The 17,258-nt window shown below is 41.8% G+C and overlaps 3 protein-coding genes across 8 annotated transcripts; 2 read left to right on the forward strand and 1 right to left on the reverse strand.

Annotated features, from left to right (window-relative positions):
* The first annotated feature begins 640 nt into the window (after positions 1 to 640).
* epn3a (epsin 3a) lies at positions 641 to 10,398 on the forward strand. 5 transcript variants are annotated; one of them, XM_026164761.2, is made up of 11 exons: positions 641 to 942; positions 2,679 to 3,407; positions 5,123 to 5,217; positions 5,792 to 5,869; positions 6,349 to 6,441; positions 7,728 to 7,811; positions 7,936 to 8,065; positions 8,239 to 8,394; positions 8,516 to 8,590; positions 8,683 to 8,919; positions 9,423 to 10,398. In XM_026164761.2, exons 2-11 carry the CDS (start codon positions 2,840 to 2,842, stop codon positions 9,716 to 9,718), a joined length of 1,812 nt encoding a protein of 603 aa, XP_026020546.2. In that variant the 5' UTR covers positions 641 to 942; positions 2,679 to 2,839; the 3' UTR covers positions 9,719 to 10,398. The 5 variants fall into 5 exon arrangements, with proteins under 5 accessions (XP_026020546.2, XP_026020548.2, XP_026020549.2 ...); XM_026164763.2 differs by having other exon boundaries at positions 642 to 942; positions 7,936 to 8,041; XM_080300823.1 differs by having other exon boundaries at positions 934 to 1,212; positions 7,936 to 8,041.
* arl16 (ADP-ribosylation factor-like 16) lies at positions 10,312 to 14,626 on the reverse strand. Of its 2 annotated transcripts, XM_080300826.1 has the most exons (6): positions 14,489 to 14,626; positions 12,686 to 12,740; positions 12,490 to 12,606; positions 12,278 to 12,393; positions 11,930 to 12,121; positions 11,660 to 11,793 (listed from the first exon to the last, which is right to left on the reverse strand). In XM_080300826.1, exons 1-5 carry the CDS (start codon positions 14,563 to 14,565, stop codon positions 11,956 to 11,958), a joined length of 531 nt encoding a protein of 176 aa, XP_080156952.1. In that variant the 5' UTR covers positions 14,566 to 14,626; the 3' UTR covers positions 11,660 to 11,793; positions 11,930 to 11,955. The 2 variants fall into 2 exon arrangements, with proteins under 2 accessions (XP_080156951.1, XP_080156952.1); XM_080300825.1 differs by having other exon boundaries at positions 10,312 to 12,121.
* A 107-nt stretch (positions 14,627 to 14,733) lies between these two features.
* On the forward strand, positions 14,734 to 17,248 carry fn3krp (fructosamine 3 kinase related protein). The gene is made up of 6 exons (XM_026164766.2): positions 14,734 to 15,025; positions 15,263 to 15,414; positions 15,549 to 15,640; positions 15,842 to 15,924; positions 16,090 to 16,212; positions 16,315 to 17,248. The coding sequence occupies exons 1-6, from the start codon at positions 14,885 to 14,887 to the stop codon at positions 16,651 to 16,653; spliced, it is 930 nt and encodes a 309-aa protein (XP_026020551.1). The 5' UTR covers positions 14,734 to 14,884; the 3' UTR covers positions 16,654 to 17,248.
* The last annotated feature ends 10 nt before the right edge of the window (positions 17,249 to 17,258 follow it).

A 17,258-nucleotide genomic window follows, 5' to 3' on the forward strand; every position in this document is an offset into this window, starting at 1 on the left:
GTTACAAGGTTGAGCTGGTATTTCCTGTATATCCTGCTCAGTTAACCACAAGACCCGCTGCTCTCTCGCCAGCAGCTTCTCCCTTTAGTTAGATAATCATTTTGCACTCACTGTATGTTCATACAGACACCCTCAGATTACACTGTGCATTTGTCTGAGTCCAAGCCAGAGTGAATACAGAGCAGATTGAGGTCTTAATGCACAAGGATGGGAGTTCAGACAAGAACCCATTAGTGGTAATAAATAAGTAAAGAGCAGAAATGCATGGAAGAAGCTGGTGGGAAGGAAGTGTAGTTCTTTGTACACTCCCCCATGGGAGAGCATGTTCACTCAAAAAGTGTTGCAGCGCTGACTTTCTGTGAAAAGATCCGTGCCTGGCTTAGATTATTTGTTCTTATCTCACAGTACAAAATTGTACATCGGTCTAGCTGTGTGTTTGCACCACTCGCAAATTACACACAGTTCTAGTTGTTTTAAGCTTGTGAATGTTTGTGGCAGAGAAAAAGAGAGATTCCTCAGCATGTGCTGTGATCACCTGCTTCAGTTACGACAGATGATTTTCCATCAGGCAGTGAAAGAGTTAAGTCTGACTCTGCATGCACCGAGCAGGCCTCCCTCCCTCCCCTTCTCTCCATCCATCCATTTTTACTGTGTGTGTTTATAGGGGGCTGTGCCATCTGCAGGCTCAGTGCCTGGATTTGTGATAAGCACACACAACTTAGTTTGATAACAAACTAAACAGCAGCTTCCGCCTCCGCGCCGTAGTTTGGGATTCTTACACAGTCCGTGCGCTTCTCGCTGACTGCTTTGGGCTTTAAATATCTTTCTCCACTAGTTCTTCTCTGTGCGACAGCTACGGGATATGCCGAGAGGCGGAGGCGTTTCTTATTCTACCCAAAGCTTCCCCAAGTTGGGACCCCACTGACGCGCTATGACATGAAGGTAAGAGGGAAAGTGGACACGGTGGAGACGATCTTTATGTTTTTCGTGGTTTCTTTTCGTTTTATCGGGGTTTTAACTTTTAAACTCGGAAACAAGGCTGAGTCACGGTCACATACTTCACCTACCCGATCATCGCATTTGACGCAATAATGGCCCCGGTCTTCCTAGTTTGGGACAGAAAGAGCATGCCAGGAAAAGAGCCGCGCTTTCCCCCAGCGGGTCAGTGATTTTTCTCACGGCTGTAGCCCGCAGTGAAGAATACCTGGGCGGGTATGTAGGCCCGATCTGGGAGCAGTTTTATTTGGGGCGGGGGGTTGCGTCCTATAAGTGCAGATAGATCGCGTTCTTTTAATTTAAGCAGGACTTTTTTTCTTTCTTTTTTTTTTTTTTTAATTGTTTAAATCCTCCAAATTTGAAAATGGTCAAGTCAAGGTCAGAAATGGAAAATCAGTTGTGTTTTTGTGCGTGTTAATGTTTTGGGCCTGCTTCTCTTCCTGGCTGTACTTTGAACTTTGTGATAATTAACGAAATCGAGGTGCCAAAATTTGACTTAAAAAGAATTTATCGTCTTCATTTTGCCACATTAACAGAGGCAGAAATCTGTCCAGAGAGACTTTAACTGACTTCTGTTAAACATTTCTCCTCTGCTAGCCCTCATAAAACCACCTTTTCCTTTAAACTGACTTCCACTGACAGAAAGTTCTAGGAAGAACGCATTTTCTCTTATTTTCTGGGCACAGCTATGTAGTTTCAAGAAGGGCCTAAGCAGTGAACCGGGCCTGCATTGATCACTGAACCTGCTGTTCTTTGAACCAGAAATAGACTCACTCACTCCCTCTTATCCTGGTACAGTCAAAGGTACAGCTAAATCTTTTGAGAGACAAAAGTAGCAGTGTGCTCATATTTCGTGTAACACAATAGATTTTCAAGCGTAATTTTTGCTGTTTTACTTTTTTTTTATTTTATTGTAAGTCCTACTGATGTGATTGGGCTGTCACTCATCTTTGTACTCCTTCATGTGGGGGAGAGGAAGCTTATCAGTTAGCTTATGATTCCCCTGACTATGTAAGACAAAGCAATCCAAAGTTCAGGACAAAGTGACATGTACTGTAAGGCATAATTTTCTGTAACTGCTGCAGAAAAACATTTTGGTGATTCAGGCAGATAGACATATGCTTACATGTACAGGACACTGGGTGTTTCGTTAGTTATGGGGGGCCCACCACCGCTGTCATGATGATGTAACCTGGTCAGACCAGCAGGGGAGGTGGAGCCCCTCCCTTTTCTCATAATGCCCAACACCTGCAGATTAAACAGTAGTCCCAGATACAGTGAGTTTGGTATGACACAAAACTGTGCTTTTATTAGCAGCAAAAGTGACGAATGAAATAAGATATAGCAAATATTTGTCAAGCTGGTGGCTGCCCGCTTAGGAACAGTGCACTGCATGCCTTAAGCCATCGCCCATGTCTTCAAGTAAATTCGGGGAAAACCGAGATCAGGTGTTTTTTTTTTTTTTTTTTTTTTTTTTTTCCACTTTGCTCAGAGGCGTGGAGTTATTTCTCTCCTTCCAAACACTAATAATGGGTGGGAAAACATGAGAGCTAGGCGAGCTCACTAATGCTGCTGATAATTGCAGACAGAAGATGATGTATAAGGAGTTATAAAGCTGACAAGTTATGTGAAATTCTTATTTTACATATGCATATGCTTAAATCATGTTTTTATTCTTCCAGAAGGAGCACACTTGTGGACACAGCTGAAGTCACCTTTGGGCCTTCCCTTTAACCGCATTTTTCCATTAAGCTGAACAAGCCGTTTTCCTTTGAAGCAACACAGTGGGCTGGCCTGCTGCTGCTAGATTTTCTTCCTCTACCTGTTAAACACCGCTGCCATCATGCAGACATCATCAATCCGCCGCCAAATGAAAAACATGGTCAACAACTACACCGAGGCCGAGATAAAGGTTAGAGAGGCCACCTCCAACGACCCCTGGGGACCCTCCAGCTCGCTCATGGCTGAAATTGCAGATCTGACCTTCAATGTTGTGGCTTTCGCAGAGGTTATGGGTATGGTCTGGAAGAGGCTCAATGATCACGGCAAAAACTGGAGGCATGTTTACAAGGCGCTCACGCTACTGGACTATTTAATCAAAACAGGGTCTGAGCGCGTAGCCAGGGATTGCCGGGACAACATATACAGCATTCAGACACTGAGAGACTTCCAGTACTTAGATCGAGATGGACGTGACCAGGGCCTCAATGTGAGGGAAAAGGCTAAACAGTTGGTGGCTCTGTTGAGGGATGAAGAAAAGCTAAAGAAGGAGCGAACCCAGGCACTGAAGACCAAAACACGCATGACAGGGGTCACAAGTAGCTTAGGTTCGAGTCCCTTACCTCCTCCTTACCCAGGATACCCGAGTGATGAGGGCGTCAGGTGCAGAAGCTCTCCTTCCGCCTTCCACTGTGAGTAGCAGGGGCTGTTGTGTAACTACAGACTATATATTACATTACTCAAAGCACACAGTGTTGAGTACTTGAATATTTCCTTTTGCACGGGAGCTGTCATTTTTCTGAATCACTCACATGGCAAGTCACAAGTTAAAATGGTCATGAGTTCATCTGATAAGTTCCCTGAACTCTTATGTGATGAAGTAAATCAAAACCTGTTTTCAAGGTAGTTTCGAAAACACTATTAGTTTTAATACTCACGCTCCACCTTTCCGAGCCTTGACATGCATAAACTGACTGCGATTTCGTTTCAGTTTTGCTCTCTTCACACTGTTGGGCATCTGCATTCCTTTGATTGTCTGGCAGCTAAACTGGATTTATGATAGAGAAGAGGCCCAATGTGTGCTTGTTTCACTCCAACACAGGTTTACAGCATGTTTGCTTGAGGTGATACTCTGTCATCTGCCACTTAAGTGTTTAGGTCATTAGATGGGTTGATGATATAAGACTGAAATTTTCAGTGTGCGACTGAGGAGAGATGGTATCACTGACTTCATCAGCTACAAGTGACAACTCTAACCTGAAAGCTAAATGCATCATTTATAAATGTGGTGCTACTGGTCTGTACTATACTTTGGCAAATGTGTGGTCTTTGTGGGGAATGTTGTTTAAAAAGTCCGTTAGTAACTTTTGCCCTTGTGGTGTCTCAAGGGCAGATGTTTATCTTTTTATGTCTGTGGCTTGCTTCATGAGGGAAAAGTAAATACTGTATACTGTATACTGCAAGACGGTATATGACTGTATTTTCTTTCTTTCTTTTATTTGTTCAACAGATTTTCCACCTAATACAAATTACTAGCATACTTTTCTGAGCAAGAATGAGTGCCAGCGGAAGCACATGGCCAGTGTCCAATTCCTAGCTCTGGTTCTGTGGTTCAGAGATACTATAAAAATAGCATGGTTTATTTGAAGGAGGCTTTCCTATCCATTCCAGAAATCATAGCAAGGAATTGGATAAAGAAACCCCAGATGATTTAGAAAGCCCCACCAGTCCTCTGTTGTTGTTTCTCTCTAGCTGATTTTAACTATAAAAAGGGGGGATATTTTGGTGATTTCCAGAAGATTCCATGATAATGATAATGATTAGTACCGTGGGAGGGGGTCACCAGGTTGTCAGCAGCTAATTGCTAGAAAGTATTCCAGCTCAGACGGGGGATATTGAGGGGCAGTGCGGTGGAAAAGATTGGTTTCCGAGACCTGACTTTTCCAGCGTGTGGCCTGCTTCCCTCTTTTAGCCCTGTGACCCACAGCCTGGCACCCAGACTGGTAAGCTGCCAGCTCCCCCCGACCCCCTTCCCTATTCCCTCTCTCAAATCTGGACCTGAATCCTCCAACTGGCCCAGAATTCGGGGTAATAAGGTGGGCCCCACTCCAATCCATCCATTCCTCTCCCCCACCACCAGCCGAACTCTCCACACAGCCACACCATTGTTCTCAGTGCAGGCAGACTGTGGCAAGCAATGTGATCAAAGGCCCTTAACAACAGGCAATGGAAAATTAACATGCAAAAACAGTGCCAGCTCGTTTCTGACCTTAAAAATCACCCTAAAGTGTTTCTTTCTTGGCTTTGCATCCCCTTCCTCCCTCCATCTGTTGATGTTTCTCTCATCCTATGGCTCCCCATTCCTCCCTAAAACCCACTCCCCTCTGCTCTTTCTCTCCTCAACTAGCTCCAGACCTGGAACAAGCACGGCCAGCAACCAGTGGCGAAGAGGAGCTACAGCTGCAGCTGGCCCTGGCTATGAGCCGAGAAGAAAGTGAAAAGGTACAAAAACACACAACACACTCGCTCTTTCAGTGAGCACAAACCTTTCACGCTTACAGGCACATGCGCCAGACAGAAAGAGGCTTCTTCGCTTTGTTGTTGACATTTTATGCTGTAGTAAAACATTAAACAGCTGCCCCAGTGGTGAAGCGTTGCTCCTGACTGTGTATTTTCCAGAACTGTTGTCAGAAAATGATATCATCAGCTCAACCTCTAATGTAGCCAACAATGACCGAGCAGAGTGAGGAAGCTGGGAGCGAAAGAGTGAGAAGCCAGACAGAATGTGTGCATTGATCCACTCTCAAGCTTCCACAGCCCGCCCCGGTCTCCATGCCAAGGGCAGCTTTGCCCTCGGAGACTTCCTGCTTCAGCTCCTGTAGGAATATATTAGAGTGCATATCAGTTTCCACTTCAGCAATCAGACAAATCGGCTGTGATTTTTGATAAGAAATCCAAGGCATTTGATCTGTTTCTCTTCTTTCCAGCATAGCCTATCATTACAGCAAAATCAAGCATGCTTTTTTACCATTTTTTTTGATTTGCCTTCCTCCAATTCCCTCATGTGTAACTCTAGCCACCTCCTCGAGTGGATATCGATGAGCAGACCCAGCTCCAGATCGCTATGAGCCTCAGCAAAGAGGAGGCCCACCAGGTACATGTATACTGGGAGGGATGCAGCTACCTTTGCATTTTTTCTTTGTCCCTTGGTTTAAACATTTAACCCAGTATCACATTCCAGTGTTTTTCCTTCACAGAAGCAACTGCATGCCTACTCACTTTCTCTCCTTCCTACAACTGAACTATCCCCCCTTCACTCACTCACTTTTGAACAGCAAAGAAATATGCAACTTTCTCTAAAAATTAACCAATTGTGGTTTCATCCTTTGTTTTTTCTTATACTAACCATAAGTTGTTTCCTCTGAGTACACTTGTATGAGACACACATCTCAGGCTCTGACCTGGTGCTGCTGACCTTCTGGTGTGGTGCCAGGGAAGGGCAAAGGACTGGCTCCTTCACATTGATTGGGAAACCTGTTAAATTTGCTTGTGAAGTACTGTGAGGATGCCCAACTTTATTTCTGGTAAAATGGAAGCTGACTGTAAATCCCTCCTTGGTTTACACTTTCACAGCCAGTCCAACGCGCTCCTGCTGCTGCCCTGGATATGGACGAGGAAACTCAGCTCCAGTTGGCCCTGAGCTTGAGCAAGGAGGAGCACCAGCAGGTAGAGTGTCCTGGGGAGTGGGTGAGAGGACTTGAACCATTTCCTAAGCACTTTTGAAATAGACAGTAAGAACTGTCGTGACATTTTTCACAAGTTATTTATAAAAAATGAAGGTGCAGGTGACCACACTTGTCACTTCAGTTTGAATTACAGTGCTGTGCAAAATCCAGCAAAGAAAAACACACAGTGGAACACTATTGGTCATGAATTAACCTCCACAGAGCCCACACCTCACCATTATTGTAACAGTGTGAGATCATCTTGACAGAGAACAGAAGTAAAGACAGCCAACATCCAAAGAAGAAAGAAAGCTGCTATATATGCTGTATTTCAAGCCATCTTATTCCACATCTTAAATAAATAAATCATAAATGAATACATTACTATTTTGCCTATTTCTTTATATCCCAGTGATAGATAGATAGATATATATATATAGATATATATAGATATATATAGATAGATATATATATAGATAGATATATATATAGATAGATATATATAGATAGATATATATATAGAGATATAGATATATATATAGAGATATATATATATAGAGATATATATATATATAGAGATATATATATATAGATATATATATATATAGATATATATATATATATAGAGATATATAGATATATATATATATAGATATATATATATATAGAGATATATATATGGAAATTAAATGTGGGTCAAAACTTTTGCACAATACTTTATTTATAATGTAAATTCAGACTTGCTTCCTGAATAGCTCAGGAGAATATTACCTGTTTAATTTCAGTCCTCTGTTACAACATAAGCCATTATATGATCAGTGCCACTTGTCCTAAATCATCCTTTCTCTCTGTATTTTTTTTTTAATTATATTTTCCCCCATACAACCTTTACAGTACCTTATTGCCACACTTTCTGCTTCCTTTTCTTTGCCTTGTTTGAAAAAGTTGTATAACGTTCACTTTGTTGTATTATCTCGGCAACCTTTGGACCCCCGCTTCCTGTCTCACTCTCTTTGTCTCTTTCCTCCCCCTTTTTTACCCTCTCTGTCTACACTCCTATATAGTAACACAATAGAACTGCTCTGTTAGAGATCACAGGGATGCTCTGCTTTCTGTCCTCTCTTTGGCCAGGGAATTTTCTGGTTTCTGCCAACTGTGTACATATGTTGCATAGGAAAAATGCAAGCCATCTATTTTTCCTGTGCACCGTCACTGAATGAGAAATATAGTGTGATGTGACAATATGTGACCCGTAAAGGCTTACGTGTGTCTTTTATCTGTTGAAAGGAGCAGCTCAGCCGCCAAGGAGATGAGTCCCTGCTCCAGAAAGCTCTGGACGAGAGCAAACGTGAAATGGAGAAAAAAGGCGGGGTATGAAAGCTTGAAACATAAGCAGTAGTATATGACTATGAAAACATTCAATAATACTGTCAAAATATATGTTGAAATATAAACTTTTTCTGGTTTTGTTTTTTTCTTTGATGAATTTGGTCAGACGGCCTTTATGGACCTGGTAGATGTTTTCGCAGTGCCCACAGATCTGCCTCCCAGTGACCATCGGTGGAATAATGCCTCACACCAGGCAGCTGCTGGGGCTGGAGGTACAGACCATTGGGACTCTTTCGGTGAGCCTTGAGTTGGCTTGGTCATGGTATATTATTTTAGATGGAATCGTATGAAGATGAAGAATCTTTTTTTTTTTTTTTTTTTTTTAACATGAAACTCTCTGCTTTTTGTACCTACAAAATAATTTGAACTGCTCACCGGCTAACACTCTTTTATTTGTGTGTTAATTAAGAAGGCAGCCGCGTTCCAAGAGCTGATTCTCCATGGATGGTACCTCCACCTTCAAATAGCCCTCCCCCACCGTGGGAACCTCCAGCCAACCCCTGGGATCCACCACAGGACAACGTCTCCAGCCTCAGTCCTGTATGGTCTTTGCCTGCAAATACAGGTGAGTGTTTTCACTTACAAGTAGGGTAACTAAAATAAAGACGTCACCTGGATATCTTAAAAACTACCTATGTTCCACAGAAAGTTAAATAGCATTTCTGTCATGTTTTTATCCTCGTCAGGAGCTGATCTGTTCACAGCGCCTTTAGGAAGATCAGCACCTACAGAACCTGCTCCCCGAACTCTAAGTCCCTCAGGTAAACAATACACTATCTGCTATTCTTGTTCTACTTTTTGTACGTTGGTTCCACTTGCAGTCTTACTTGTCTTTCTACTTTTCTGCTGACAGATGCTGATCTGTTTGATGACGCTATGGATGGTGGTCAGGTGAACGGGGCTAGTGGGCGAGAGGACAGCCCTGAGCTTTTTGACCTTTCTCGTCTTCGAGAAAGCCTGAATGACCCCAGCTCTCGAACATGCCGGACACCCGAGTCCTTCCTGGACCCTTCGGCAGCTTCCTTGGTGAACTTGGACAGCTTGATCCCAGGAAACCCATCAGCCAAGAACAAGAACCCGTTTTTATCAGGTATGTTTTGTATTATTGACTGCAGGTGCAGTCATTGCACTTTGTTATTGGACATACAGAGTAGTTAAAACATTGTATTCAAATCAGCCAGGTGCTGGTTGTGCATAAGATGAGCACAACCACCACCTGGCAGTGTTAATCATTTACCAGTGTGTGCCATGTACTGGTAAATGCAGGCGAGTGATAATCCGCTGCCATGTAACGACTGCAGTAAAACCCCCACGTGCAGAGTGCTAGATATTTCCATTTTTCCATTTATCCTTGCTGGTATCTGTTTTTTGTGATCTCCAGTTGGTTTGTGAATGAGAATTAAAGTTTTTTTTTTTTGTTCCTGCCTTTTAAATCTCAGATGAGTTTTGGGAACAGTGTGTGCTTGAAACTGTAGCGTCATGAGAGACATAAAGAGGTCATTGACTCATCAGGTTCAAGGCTCAGTTTTAGAAAAAATAAACTTTGAATAGGTGTTAAAAGTAGACTTTTTCTCTTTATTTCTTTTCACATAGGCCTGAATGCTCCTTCACCCAGCAATCCATTCCAAGCAGATCAGCCGAAACTAAGTCTAAATCAAATGGGCACCGGCTCCGCCTTGACGGCTCCCCACGCCACTTCTCTTCCATACAGTGCCTCCTTGCCGCTGCCTACAAGTCATCCGGGTGCCAGCATCCCGTCGTCACATACTCACCCCACCCATCCTGGACTGGACTTGCCAGTGAGGCTCCCTGAGCCCTTGTTGCCTTTCTCTTCAGCAAGTGCTCAGGGATCACAGGCCGCACAGAGCAGTCAAAACCCCTTCTTATGAGGACAAACTAAACCGGAAAAAATATTTTAGAAAAATGGAAATTCACTAAATTGTCCTCTTGAAATATTGCTCTAACTGCACACCAAACTACAGCCCAATGGACTTGTATGAAAAACCTATTCTTAGTTGTTTTTATATTCTTGTAATGCACAATAACCTTTAGGTAGACGCAAGCTGAATCTGCTCTTCACTGCAGCAACATATCCTGCTCCTCTTTTAATGAACAGACTACAACAGAGATAACACTTTTTTTTTTTTTTTTTTTTTTAAATCTAACTACCAAGTGTCAAGTACAATTTCAAGGTCATACCCTACAACGTAGAAACAAAAGGTCTGATAATATTTTGCTGTCAACAAACTAAGCTGTAAGTAGAGGGAAGATGCATTACAGGTTTAGGTGGTCACTGCTGATTACACATTCTCGGTATGTGCACATCTACCTGTTCGCTGCTTGAAGTACTGCATCATACTGGTATATGGCTGGAACAGAGCTGGTGGGGGAAAATCAGTGTATACCAGTCTGCTATTATGAAATTCAAGTGGCGAATGAAGTAATAGTTTGGGAGGACTGTGAGCAAATAATTCATATGAAGTAACCTTAAAAAATGTATGAATATGAGTTTATTCATTGCTTGCAAACCACTGACTTCACCAAATATAGGAGTGTATTTACAACACTGCTCAGTTCTTCACATGGGTTTATTCACTTGCATTTACTCATTTCCCTTGGTATCAATACATGCCACATGAAATCATGACGACTCAGGAACACACTCAGTATCACTGTCTCATAAGCAGTTTGCGCCCCCTGCTGGTGGTGAAGTCAGCAATATTACCTCTTACATTGCATCACTACCAGAATAAACAGAAAAAAGTGACAATAAGCCAAAAAAGAAACACAAAAAACTGCTCCTCTCAATTAAAACATAACATCCACATACACTGAAAACAAAGTTCATACACAAAATCCAAATTTCATTAAGAAAAAAAACATATACAAAGATAAATACTGAATGCCTTACATGAGAAAATATTCTGTAAAATCTTCATAAAGTTCTATAAGAGTTGTTACTCATTTTTTTTTATTTTTTATATTAAATCTGAAGTGAAAGAGCTTTTTTTAATTTCAGACAGAGTTCACGTGATTTACAGCCATGGAAAACAGCCATAACAGAAAACAGGAACTCTTATAAGTGACAGTATCAATCAGGAATACCTCAGATTCCCACTCTGCGTCGAATAACAAATGCATGAAAGTAAGACCTTTGCAAATGAGACAATCATTTGATCCTGTTATACTATCACTTCGTCCTCTTCACTCTGCCTAATGTACAGTTATGTCTTTGTGCTACCAAAGATAAACACTCTTACACGAGAAACACACCATGAAAACCTCAACAGAGTAGCATATAAGCTGATAAAGACCAAAAGGCAGAACATTTTTTGTATAAACAGTATCACTATTATAAGATACAAATACAGAAACTGGCACGCACGCACACACACACAGTCACTGGCCACTTTATTAAGTATACCTCACTAGTTCAGGGTTGGACCCATTTTTCCTTCAGAGCTGTTTTAATTCTATTTAACAAGGTGCTAGAAACATTCCTTGGATTTTGGTCCATACTGACTTGACAGTCTTATGTATTTGCTGCAGATCTGTCATATGCACAACCATGGTGTGAGTTTGCACCAGACTTTGAAGGTGCTCCACTGGATTGAGATCTGGTGACTCTTGTGGCCATTTGAGTACAGTGAACTGATTGTCAAGTTCATGACTGGAGCTTTGTGACATACTGCGTTATCCTGCTGGGTGCAGGGTACCAAGAAAATATCCGGCACACCATTACACCACTACCAGCCTGATCCTCTGATATAAGGCAGCGTGGATCTATACTTTCATTTTACTTATGCCAAATTGTAACAATACCATCCAAATTGCTGGGAGAAACTTACACTCACTGGACCAGGCAACATTTTTCAATTCTTTGATGTCTAACTTTGGTTAGCCTGTGCAAACTATAGCCTGTTTCCTGTTCTTAGCCCCTCTGGTCTCCTTTTCCTCTGATCATCTACAACAACAAGGCCAGAGAACCCAGAGAACTCGGTTCAGCAGATCATCTTTACCATGTTTCAATGCTTAAACTAATTCAGTTACTGCCATGTTATTAGCTGATTAGATATTTGCATGAAAGAGTAATTGTGTACCTAATGAAGTAATCAGTAAGCGTATGTCACTTGACTGTGACGGACTCCAGCCAGCTCATCACCTCTTTAAGTCCCTCTCCAGATCTGGCACTGACTTCCAGTGTTGTGATTGGCTGAGTCGCAGATGCAACAATGTCATCCATCCTGAACAGTGACTTTATCTCTATAAGGCTCATAGTGCAAGGCATGTCCCTGGGGGAAAATATAAAATTGGAAAAGAAAATCAAAAATTTCCTAGTGGTATTATTAGCTTTCCTTATTACATACAAATTGCATTAAACCTGCTAGAGATCCTGTACAATATGGTAAAACACTAATAGAGACTGATGTGTATTCTACGAGTGTCACCTCTTGTTGAAGAGAATAAGCACAGAGGCCTTGCTCAGAGGCTCAGCTGACAGTACTGACAGCAACTGGATACAGGAGGAGGATATCTGAGCAATGTTGGCCGAATCCACCATGAACTATGGAGAAACAAAAGAAATCTACTCAAGTACTTCAATTTAGTAAACCCATATTGAATATTACAAATATAAACAGCATGTATACAAAGATCATACAATGACAGAGGAGCAGTCTTTGAAGTAACTGGGCCATATAGGGCCCATGCAGCCTCCCAGCTCTCTCACAGTCACCTTCTTCTTCTTCACGGTTAGATCTGTCAGATTGGTTCCTACCTACAAAGAATGAAGACTGGAGATGGAGAACTTACACGGATAAGGTGTCAGAGACTTTGAACTGTCCATTAGTACTTACTGTGGGAAGAGTTGAAGGTGGTGTCCCCAATTCATCTAAACCATGTACGATAAACTGTAAATGAAATCTGATAGGAAAATCGACTGGAGACAGCATTGCTATCAGCTTTAAAGAAAAACATTTTGAAATGTTTACGCAATATTTTATGAGCTATGAAAGTAGAACTTGAATATTTGTTATGAGTAAGGTTGGTGATGTCACAGCTGAGAGACTACTGTTGACTTGTCACCTCACAAATGAAATCACGTCATCTGTTCAGATGACAGTTTATTAATAATCCACCAATTTGGGCTAAGTTTATATGCGATGGGCCCCATGCATGTAATCTAGGCAACTGGAGGATAGTGTTTAACTTGTGCTGTTGCAGATCACTTCCCTTTCAATCTCTGAAATAGCTATGTGAACGAGAACTGCCTCCAGATAAATACTGGAAAAACCAAAGGGCTGGTGGTGAACGTCCACAGGCACAAATATCCTTCTCCACTTACGAAATGGAGAATGTGGACTATATCAAAAAAAATGCTATTTACCAAAAAGGACAGAGCAGGCTGTATCTGGTAAGTATGCCAAGGACCTTTGAAGTGCAGGAGAAGCTCCTGAAGACTCTGTGGTTCCAACAGCTATCTGTAATGGTGCTGGTCTGTTGGGGCAGCAGTATCTCTACTGGGGTCAAAAAGAATTGAAACAGGTAGACCAAGAGTGCCAACGTGATGCCCTCTTGACCCAGTGGAGGTAGTAAGTGACAGGTAGCATGGTAGCTAAACACATCCCACCCCATGCAGGACACTCTTACAGCACTGAGCAGCTTCTTCAGCGTCAGGCTGCTGGACCCACGGTGTGTAAAGGAGCAATATTGGTAAATAAGTGGTAAATGGCCTGTATTTATATAGCGCTTTACTAGTCCCTAAGGACCCCAAAGCGCTTTACATATCCAGTCATCCACCCATTCACGCACACATTCACACACTGGTGATGGCAGGCTACATAGTAGCCACAGCCACCCTGGGGCGCACTGACAGAGGCGAGGCTGCCGGACACTGGCGCCACCGGGCCCTCTGACCACCACCAGTAGGCAACGGGGGAAGTGTCTTGCCCAAGGACACAACGACCGAGACTGTCCAAGCCAGGGCTCGAACCGGCAACCTTCCGATTACAAGGCGAACTCCCAACTGGATATTGGAGGTCTTTTCACCCAGCAGAGCCGCAGCAGTAAAACACATGTATACTTACACATGCACACATTGGGGACTGATAAATCACAGTGTGCAACTGTTTTCAACACTCCATCTTCTATTAGCATCATCTGGGGCTCTGTTTTTTTGCTTCTAGGCATCTAAAGATGTTATTTTATTTTATCACTGCGACATATATGTACACACATTTAAATTATACTTCGTCTATCTTGTACATGTTTCCTATTGTTTTATATAATTATAATTATTACTGTTATTATCCACTTTCTGACCATTGACAATTTCACATTACAGTACAGCACTAATTTCTGCTGTAATGTGAATTTCCAAACTATTGGACTAATAAGGGCTACCAAAGCTTAAATATTGTAATAATAATCTCTCTTACAGATCTTATTATGAAAATGAATTTGTACACATACCGATGCAAAATAAAATAACACTGGGTATCGACATTTGGCAATTGGGAAAGGCGATATACAAACCCTGGTCGTCCATTACTTAGCAACTTAAGTACTACACAAGCTCATAGGCTAAATTAGTTAGCTAATTAAGCTATTTGGTAGTATTTCCTTTTACGTCAAAGAAATTCACATGGCCACAAAGGATATTTTGTAGACGTTTGAGCAACAACGTCTTTCCAACACCGGTCGCTCCGAGGAGTAAACACATTTCTTTGCTGGTCATGCCGGTTTTTCCGCAGAACCATAGTTAAACTCGTAGCGTATAGCTGTAGCCTCACTTGGCACCATGGCGACGTTCACGTGACCGGACAAACGTCGCAACTATTGGACAAAGTAGAAATCAATCAACCCAGACTTGTTTATGATTGGCTACTACTCAATCATTGTTTACATAACGGAAGAAAAACAAGATCCTGCTTCGGGACAAAGTCCTGGTTGGCTGCCGCAACGGAAACTGTCAGAAAGACTTTCATACCCGCATTTGCGATGCGTAGGTGGTTTTAGTCCTGCTGTAACTGTCCTGGAACTGATGATAAATAATCATGGAAGCTAAGTTAAAGAGGGAGTTGGGGACAACCATGCTGAAATCAGCTGGTCATGCTGGAGGTGGATGCATCAGCGAGGGACAGAGTTATCATACTGACACTGGGAAAGTGTTTGTAAAGATAAATCACAAGAGCGAGGTATTTGTTATTGTTAGTTTTTCATTTTCTTTAACTGTTGTGTCATTCAGTTCATGATCGGCTTTCGGCGTGTGCTCAACTCGGGACTTAAATGAATGGGACATGATCCAGCAGCTGCACCACACTACTGTCCGTGGACTTTGTGTAGATGTTGTGGAGTGGAGAACAATGCAAAAATGCACATTTACTGAAGCTTGTGTTTACCAGACCGTGTTGTCCTGTCTTTAAATTATCCAGGCCAAACTGATGTTTGATGGAGAAATGGCCAGTCTGGAGGCTATTGTAAAGACAGAAACCGTGAAAGTCCCCAAGCCCATAAAGGTGATTGAGCTTGACACAGGAGGCTCTGTATTTGTGATGGAACATCTGGACATGAACAGTCTTAGCAAGTAAGAGAGCTCTTGACTACATTTTTTTCTTTAGTGCAGATTAAAGCAGAATTTGGGCAGATGAATTTAGTTTTAGAAACACTGAGCAAAATATTTTTTCAATGACATACTTGATTTTTAAACACAATGAGCAGGTACTCAAAACAGCTAGGAGAGAAGATGGCAGATCTGCATCTTCACAACAAGAAACAACTGGAAAAATTAAATAAAGAGCAACAGACAGTGGGTAATTCAGTTTAACTTCATCTTAGGATGCCACAATGTGGATAATACACACACACACACACACACACACACACACACACACACACACACACACACACACACACACACACACACACACACCAATGAATAATAATGAACTGTGTCAAATTTAAGGTAAAAAGTTTGTGATTACTGTTTATTAATATTACGGCTATATATGCAGGAAAAGGAGCGGGGCAGTCAGATGTGGCTGCTGTTGAAAAATTTGGCTTCCATGTAACTACATGCTGTGGATATCTGCCACAGGTAAAGCCAATGTATATGTGTCTATATACTGTGTCTGCATTCTAGTGGAGGGTGTACAGTATTGATGTCTCTAAGTTGTGTTACAAATGTTTGGTCTCCAAATCTTCAAGATGTTAAAGTGAATTTCAGCAGCATCACAGTTTTTTCTCATTCTTACCTCTCCAGGACAATCAATGGCAGAGTGATTGGGTTCCATTCTACACCCAGCAGAGGCTACAGCACCAGCTTAACATGGTGGAGAAATCGTATGGAGACAGGGAGACCAGAGAACTATGGGCTGAGTTACAGGTGCAACCTCCCTTTGATCCTGTTTGAAATTAAACATATTTTGCACAAGACATTATGATTGTATCAGCATTGTAATGTGCATGTTGTGTCTCTTATTTCCAGCTGAAGATCCCTCAGTTCTTCAAAGATGTGGAGATAGTCCCTGCTCTCCTACATGGAGATTTATGGGGAGGAAACGTGGCAGAATGTGCAGACGGCCCAGTCATCTTCGATCCTGCTTCCTTCTACGGCCACTCTGAGTTTGAGTTGGGTATTGCTGGGATGTTTGGTGGCTTCAACAGTGCTTTTTACTCTGCATACCACAGCAAGATTCCCCAAGCACCAGGATTTGCAAAGAGGAACCAGCTTTACCAACTCTTCCACTACCTGAATCACTGGAACCACTTTGGTGGTGGTTACAAAGGTTCTTCCATAAGAGTTATGAAGACCCTGCTGAAATAAACACACTCACAGGCACTCTTAGAAAGCATTGCAGTCTTACATTGAAGTATTATGCGATTTTGCTTATTTGACCAAAAACAGTGTGTGAAGACACTAAACAACACATCTAACACTTTAATGTCTTCTGTACTGTGCAGAAAATACTGACCTAACATAGAAAAAACAGTTGCATCCTGCCAGCTCATCTGACACTTTCCTGCTTCCTAATATTTAAAACAGAATCTGCAAATAAATTCTGTATTTTGCACAAGGTGTTACAGTGAATTAAGTGTAGTTTGTTTATAGACATAAATTAAACAAAACTTGCAAATCAGAAGTCTGTACTACACACCAATGACTGAACTTAAAAATTATTGTTTTTTATTTATTTATGTTAATATTGAGGAATCCTTTATAAGCAGGTAGAACAAACCAGAATCTGACTTTCACTATGGATGCAATGTTTTATATTTTATCTACATTATAGTAGAATGGCTACGAATGGAATAAAGGTTGGCATACTAACTACACCTACAAAATATCCCTGTATAACAGTGAGTCATTGCAAGCCCTTGTTGTGCATGGTATAACCATTATTAAATCCTAAGCGAATCCATTGTGTTTTT

The sequence above is a fragment of the Astatotilapia calliptera genome, chromosome 4 (assembly GCF_964374335.1).
Source record: "Astatotilapia calliptera chromosome 4, fAstCal68.1, whole genome shotgun sequence".
Lineage (NCBI taxonomy): Eukaryota > Metazoa > Chordata > Actinopteri > Cichliformes > Cichlidae > Astatotilapia > Astatotilapia calliptera.

What these genes read in the sequence shown, in the direction of transcription:
- arl16 (XM_080300825.1), bottom strand. Translation starts at nt 14,565, where the DNA reads ATGACCAGCAAAGAAATGTGTTTACTCCTCGGAGCGACCGGTGTTGGA. An exon ending in TTGCTCAAACGTCTACAAAA is followed by an intron (nt 12,741 to 14,488) that starts TATCCTTTGTGG and finishes ATTTCATTTACA; the next exon opens with GTTTATCGTACATGGTTTAG. An exon ending in CACCTTCAACTCTTCCCACA is followed by an intron (nt 12,607 to 12,685) that starts GTAAGTACTAAT and finishes CATTCTTTGTAG; the next exon opens with GTAGGAACCAATCTGACAGA.
- fn3krp (XM_026164766.2), top strand. Translation starts at nt 14,885, where the DNA reads ATGGAAGCTAAGTTAAAGAGGGAGTTGGGGACAACCATGCTGAAATCA. An exon ending in GACATGAACAGTCTTAGCAA is followed by an intron (nt 15,415 to 15,548) that starts GTAAGAGAGCTC and finishes CACAATGAGCAG; the next exon opens with GTACTCAAAACAGCTAGGAG. An exon ending in GCTGTGGATATCTGCCACAG is followed by an intron (nt 15,925 to 16,089) that starts GTAAAGCCAATG and finishes TTACCTCTCCAG; the next exon opens with GACAATCAATGGCAGAGTGA.
- epn3a (XM_026164761.2), top strand. Translation starts at nt 2,840, where the DNA reads ATGCAGACATCATCAATCCGCCGCCAAATGAAAAACATGGTCAACAAC. An exon ending in GCCGAGAAGAAAGTGAAAAG is followed by an intron (nt 5,218 to 5,791) that starts GTACAAAAACAC and finishes GTGTAACTCTAG; the next exon opens with CCACCTCCTCGAGTGGATAT. An exon ending in CAAGAACCCGTTTTTATCAG is followed by an intron (nt 8,920 to 9,422) that starts GTATGTTTTGTA and finishes CTTTTCACATAG; the next exon opens with GCCTGAATGCTCCTTCACCC.